This window comes from Anas platyrhynchos, chromosome 21 (genome assembly GCF_047663525.1).
Source record: "Anas platyrhynchos isolate ZD024472 breed Pekin duck chromosome 21, IASCAAS_PekinDuck_T2T, whole genome shotgun sequence".
NCBI lineage: Eukaryota > Metazoa > Chordata > Aves > Anseriformes > Anatidae > Anas > Anas platyrhynchos.
In genome coordinates, this window is record NC_092607.1 from 8,787,501 (window position 1) to 8,794,372 (window position 6,872).

General features: G+C 53.3%; 1 protein-coding gene across 1 annotated transcript in view; it reads left to right on the plus strand.

The window, feature by feature from the left end:
* LOC113839656 (uncharacterized) overlaps positions 1–6,044 on the plus strand; it is a 17,563-nt gene extending 11,519 nt beyond the window's left edge. Inside the window, exon 6 of the mRNA XM_072026520.1 lies at positions 5,942–6,044. Within this exon, the coding sequence (XP_071882621.1) occupies positions 5,942–6,016 (75 nt within the window). The 3' untranslated portion in view covers positions 6,017–6,044. The remainder of the gene's footprint in view (positions 1–5,941) is intronic.
* The last annotated feature ends 828 nt before the right edge of the window (positions 6,045–6,872 follow it).

Sequence of the window (6,872 nt, forward strand, 5' to 3'; positions counted from 1 at the left end):
GGGAGATTTGGGAGTGTGGCCATGGGGGTGGGCAAGCCCCGTGGTTGATGATAACATTAGACTCTTAACGATGAGGCCATCAGGAACATGAAAGAGTTTAGAGGGAACAAAGAAGGGTGATTCAGGAGACTCCATGCAGTCTCCGGTTTCTTGTTCTCCAGCTGGTTTCTAGTTCTCCAGCCGTTAAGGCATGGAAGTTTCTGTGTGTTTGCTGTTGCTGTTCTATGCAAAGTTGTTCGACCAATGACAAGTTGTTTTTGAAAAGAACTGCTGTGGGGTGAAGGGTGTAAGAGGGGAGCCTGTCCTCAGAATAAAAAAAGAAAAGGCAACACGATGTAATGAAGTTATGTCATCAAAAAGAAGCAGAAGGAAGGAATGAAAAGGAACAGGCTAGAAGAACGGAGACCAGGACGGGAACAGGCACACTGATCGCCTCATGAAGATAGGTTCGGCCAAACTCAGCAAATCGCTCAGAGGAGCTCGTGCAGAAAGTCGCTGGAAAAAGGTGCACTGGAGCTGGAAAGAAGCTCAAGCTGAGAGAAGCGGACCCACGCACACAACTGCCCCTCGCTGGTAAGCAGTTGCGCATTTTGGGGAATCATACGTCCTTAGGAACAAAGACTGTCCTGGTAACCTTACAGCTCATTCTCCTTGTTAACAATCGGACAGTTTATGAGCCTGAAAAATGGGACCAAACTGAGGTCAAGGTGTGGGACTCTGCAACTGGAAACGACAAGGTTGCAGTGGGATTGCTCGGCACCTGGCGAGCAGTCCCTGAGGCCTTAAAGAGCCCTGTGGGACCACAGTCAGAAACGTGTGGTTTGCCAGACAGTGAGGGAGCTGCAGGCTCCTTTACTGATCCGACTGCTATGCCATCGGCCCCTCTGCTGCTACAGCCATCTCAGGCCTTTGCTGTTTCGCCCCCTGCTGACCTGGACGTGCCTTTTGACCCAGGCCTCTTGGCCTTCACAAGGAGATGGCTATGCTTTTCTTTGATCCGGGAAGAACGGGACACATAAGGTCCGAAGTCCAAATTGCTTGACAACTTAAAGCGAGACATATTGTTCAAACAGAATGGAAAATGGAGACCTGTTAGTAATCAAGAAAAGGAATGGAAAATGGACACCGTTAAGTCATGGAACTTAAAGGATTGCTTGTTACCTTTCCTGATTGTACGTATGTGCAGGCATACTCGGTTTTAGTATGTAAAGCAATGTTCTGTATATTTAGAATGTCTGATGTTCGTGTGTGCGTGTTGGTGGAGCGTAGACTCCCCGCACACCCAGCGCTGTTTACCTGCCTTTTATACTTTTTATAAATATTTCTTTTATAAATATTACTAAATTCAGATTGAGTTGAGACTTCATTTATAACCGGCCTGTCTGCGTGGCTGTCGGAGGGGGGTCGGCCTGGAGGCACGGGGGCCAGTTCCAGACAGTTCCAGCTGGCTCAGCAAGGGCTGCCTGTGGCACCGGAGTCGAGAGCAATCAGAGGAGCCCCTGGCACCGCTGCTTTCTCCTGTGTGACAACGGGTGGCAGCGGCTCGGGCAGCAGGCAGGAGCAGAAATGTGAGGATGCGTGGGCTGGGCCAGGAGGGCACTCAGAGGGAGGCAGACACCGGAGGGGACAGCAAAGACACAGGAGGAGGCCTGTGGAAGGGGACCCTGCAGAAGTGAGGCCAGGGAAGGCACTCTGGGCAGGAGGCTCTCCATGCTTCTTGGGGACTGCGGCCATGAAAAAGGCACCCCGGAGCAGAAGAAACAGGTAGGAGAGAAGAGGCGGCAGGACAGAGGAGAAAGCTAGGAGCGGTAGCGAGAAACCCTTGCGCGCTGCTGCAAAGCCTCCTGCATTGCCTGTCGCCTCGCAGGAGGGATGGGGAGAGCCCAAAGGAGACGTATGGCAGAAGGCAGGGCCAAGGGGAGTGGGAAGCCCAGCAGCTGCAGGCAGCAGCCTGATTCCACAGGTATTTTCCTGAGGAAATCAGGGCAATAGGTGAAGACATGACCTGCCGCCAAAACTGTCTCTCAGAGCTGCTGAAGGCTCCGTCACTGAACATTCAGCCAAGAAGCAAGCATTTCTGGTGCGGAAAACAGTAAATATTTCTGCAACTTTAGAAATCATAAGCAATGCCACTACTGATGCTCTTGGTTGAATACAAACAGAAATAGAACAAGTATCCCAAATAGCCTTAGAAAACCATCTTGCCTTAGATGGGCTACTGGCAGCCCGGGGAGGTGTTTGTGCTGTGATAAACTACAGCTGCTGTGTCTATGTAAATGAGAAGAAGCAAATTAAAACAGACATTAACCAAATCTGGCAAGCATCTCACCTGTTTCACCAAATATTTCAGGATGCAACAATGGTAGTGGACCAGATTCTTCCTGGCTGTGGTTGTGGTTGCCAGGTTTTGGATGGTTAAGACAACTGTTTTTAATTATTATACTAACTGTAGCAATAGTAGTGATATGTGGTTGTGTTCTGTGATGCACGCCTACTTGTTTGAATTCATATAGTACTTTATTCAGCAAGCGCACACCTCACCAGGTAACGATAGTGAAACAAGATATAGGTAACTGAGAATTTCTTCAAATTAATGGAAATGGACAAGAACTATGCAATGAGAATTATGAAGCCTAAAAGTGAGGTTCATAGTCTCAAAGGGGGGAAACTGTAGTCCCAAAGCTGGGAAGAAATAAGAAAACTTTGAAGAAAATTGGGAGGCCTGTAGCTTTTGTAGTCTTTCTATAGCTTGTATAGTCTTTTAGCTGAAAGTAAGAGACAGGTAGCCTTGAGTTAGCAGAAGCAAGGAAGATAAGGGATAAAAGGTAAACAACAAGAAGGAGAAAAACTCACCTACAGTAGCCTTTTGCTCATTAAAGGTCATTAACATATTAAAAATCACACTCATCAAAATGCTAAGGTATGGTAATGTGGGATTTGATGTCACCCAAAACTCACTCTGCGCTTTCTCTCTCTCCACACAGTAACAACACTAACCCTAACCGTAACTGGGACCATAACAGAACTGTACGTCGCCAATTTCTCCCATCAAAAGAGCTCACAAAGGAAGTCTTTAGTTGGACCTGAGCTCCCTTATCAACCCTTTAAGCAATCCCAGACACAACAGGACTCGGTGCTTTCTCCCTCTCCAAACACCAACAGCCCTAACCCTTACCCTAATTAATAATCCAGGCTCGGCTGCAGTGGCTTGCCCACCAGCGTGACCAGAAGCGCCTGCAGGTAGCCAGAGCATACGTCATAGGTGGTGCCATGGCAACGCGATGATGTAACAGGTAGCCAGGGCATACGTCATAGGTGGTGCCATGACAACGCAATGATGTAACAGGTAGCAGGGCATACTGCAGGCCTATGCCAGAACCATTGTCCTTAATGTGATTGAAGAAGTGAAGGACAAGATGGAGAGGGAAATGAAAGCAAAGGCCTTAGACGCCGTTTCAAGCAGCAAAACTGTGGCAAGCGGGATGACGCGCTGCTTATCGGAGCAGAGCTCTCAGTCTGTGACTGCACGGAAGCTGGAGAAGAACTTGGGAAGGCGTGTCAGCAAACAGTCTGTGCCCAGCAATGGGAAGGAGAGCCGTCCCTCGGAGCACCTCCGAAGAGGCTCTGAGCAAGGTGCTCCCATGGCAGGCTCTTCTGCCCCCACAGGGGAATCCCAGACCCAGCTGAGGTCCAAGAGCACCACAGGCACCATCCCTCCCACGGGCCCACAGTTTCTCAGGCAGCCGGCTCCTCCATCTGTTCCGAAGCAGCCTGCCCAGAGCGGAGCACGGAGGATACGCGTGCGTGTCAGACCGATCCCATTGAAGCCTCAGTAGCCTGAGGCGGAAGCAGAAAATAAAGAGCTTACATCCAAGTGCTTGCTTGTGCCTCCATTTCTTCAAGCCAGGCCGTGCTGTGCTTGGGGATTTTCCCTACACCGTGTGGTGGTGTCACCCAGCTGGGCAGCTGAAGTCCGCCACGAGCCCTCTCTCACTCGCCCTCCTCAAGCAGAAAGGGGGAGAAGATAGGATAAAACGGGCTGCAGGGTTGCAATAAGGACAGGGAGACCACTCACCAATTAGCATCACGGGCAAAACACCTAGCATAGGGAGATTAATATAATTTAATACCTATTGAAAGGGGCTAGAGCAGTGAGATACTAAAAGCAAACTAAAAGCACCTTCTCCCTTCCACCCACTTCTACATCCACCCTCCCCCCAAGTGGCTCAGAGGAACATGGGAGTGGGGGCTATGGGATGAGGCTTAACAAGGCCAAGGGCCAGGTCTTGCACTTTGGCCACAATAACCCCCTGCAGTGCCATAGGCTTGGGGCAGAGTGGCTAGACGACTGTGAAGAGGAAAGGGACCTGGGAGTGTTGATCGATGCTTGGCTGAACGTGAGCCGGCAGTGTGCTCAGGTGGCCAAGAAGGCCCATGGCATCCCGGCCTGTATTAGAAAAAGTGTAGGCAGCAGGAGCAGGGAGGTGATGGTCTCCCCCTGCACTGTGCTCTGGAGAGGCCGCACCTCGAGTGCTGTGTTCAGTTTTGGGCCCCTCAGTCCAAGAAGGACATCGAGGCCCTGGAACTTGTCCGGAGAAGGGCTACGAAGGGCTGGTGAAGGGCCTGGAAGAAAAGTCCTCTGGGGAGCGGCTGAGGGAGCTGGGGTTGTTTAGTCAGGAGAAGAGGAGGCTCAGGGGAGACCTTCGTGCTCTCTCCAACTCCCAGCAAGGAAATTGTGGGGAGCTGGGGGTCAGCCTCTTCTTGCAGATAACTAGAGGGAATGGGCTCAAGTTGTGCCGGGGACGTTTAGCTTGAAAACTAGGAGCCATTTCTTCTGAGAAAGAGTAGTGGGGCCTTGGAAGGGGTTGCCCAGGGGAGTGGCGGAGTCACCGTCCCTGGGGGTGTGTAAGGAAAGCTTGGAGCTGGTGCTTAGCGACATGGTGCTTAGTGACATTGGTAGTAGGGTGATGGTTGGAGCAGATGATCTTGAAGGTCTTTTCCAACCCTGCTGATTCGATGATTGCCAGCGCGCTTGCTGCAGCCGCTTGTTGCTGGTGGGGGCCACAGGGCTGCTGCGCTGCCTTCCATGGGAGCAGACGTCACCCCAGCGCCCTGCTGGCAGTGCCCACTCCTGCTCTTCTCAGGCTGCCTCGCGCTGCCTGTGCATGGAGGAGGCAGCCGCTGTGGGGCCTGGTGCAGAACGAGGAGTCCGCTCGGCCCTGGCTCGGAGGGAGGCAGCGTCCCCAGCGCTGGGGAGGGGAGAGGATGGAGAGGAGCTGCTCCCCTGCCACTGGCAGCTACCTTGACAGTTCTCGGGAGCTTTCTGCCCTTGTCTCTCCATAGGTGGTCTGCTCTCTCAAGGAGTTCAATGAGTACTGGCAGTACTCATTGGGCGGCACGAAACCTCAGCACGCAGGGACGCGAGGCATTTCTGAGGCAAGAGTGAGCTAAAACCTGCTGTTCCCTTTCAGGAAAAGCTTCAGCAACAGCTCGCCAAGTTAAAGAAACGACGCAAGACTGATGGCGGGGAGTGACCGTTCTCGCCAGAGCTCCTCCAATAACGTGTACTTGGTCACGAAAGAGAAAGCCAGCCTACCGCAGCCTCAAAAACCAGCTGGCCCACCTTCCCACAAAAGCAGAAGAAACTTTCTCCACTCTGGCCAGTACAGAAGGCTGAAAGTGACTCCCTCCAGCGTTGAGTTGGGCAGGGAAAATGCCAAGCTCCCTGGCAGCATCCATCCTGTGAGCGAGTCCGAGAGGAAGTCACCCATCCCCGCAGACGGTGTATTCAAAGCTGCCTCAGAAGATCAGGTGGCTAGAGAAAGCTAGAAGATTGAAGAGGTGGCTCGGGTTGTGGTGTGGCAAGTGGGGAAGCTGGAAGAAATGAAACCGAGGGAATGCTCCCCTTGAGGGAGCATTCTCACAGGCTTCCCTTGACAAGGTCTCCCCATGGGATCCAAGAAAGACCATGTGCAAGTGCCGAAAGCGCAGAGCCTTCAGAGGCATCTCCTCTTGACAAAGAGCAGCAAATTGCACTGCTGGCTAAGAAGGTTGTGGCGAGTGTGATGAACGTCTTTGAGAAGTCGTGCGAACCTGGCACGCCCAGTGCATGTGAGCCAAGGCCAGAAGGCAGCCAGAAGGAGCAACCCTTGGCCAGGAGAGCGTCCCAAGTGGGGAAGCCAATAGAAAAGAAACCGAGGAAAAGAAACCTGTGAGAATGCTCCCTAGAGGGAGCATTCCCTCTTCGGCTCTGAGCAAGGTGCCCCCATGGCAGGTTCTTCTGCCCCCACAGGGAAATCCCAGACCCAGCTGTGAGCATTCTCACAGGCTTCCCTTGACAACGTCACCAAAGGAGCTCTTGGAATTGTCTGTGACACTTTGGAATCGTTCGTGGCTTCCTGGTTTGAGCAAGACTTCAGCTGCGAATATTCTGAAATCTTGGCACTTCCCAATGTCGATCCCTCTAACAGGCAGAGCTCTCAGTCTGCAACCGCATGAAAGCTGAATTAGAGCTTGGCAAGGCATGTCAGCCAGCAGCCTGTCCCAAGCAGTTGGAAGGAGAGCTGTCCCTCGGAGCACCTCCGAGCTCCTTCTCGCTGACGAGGCGGCAGAGGAAGACCTGACTCCTCCTGCAGCAGCTTCGGTGCTGCAGACGAACACCCGGCGGCCGCCGCCTCCTCTGCACCCTCCCCTGCCTGCCGGCCCCGGCCCCGGCCCCGGGCCCCGGAGCGGGCCCCGCGGCAGCCCCGCCGCCTGCCCCGGCTCCGCGGAGGAAGAGGCGTAGCCCCGGCCGCCGCCTTTCAGTTGCGGCCTCCCCGCGCAGCCGCAGCCCGAGCCGCCGGCCCGGAGCGCTGGCCGGAGGCCCGCCGCGC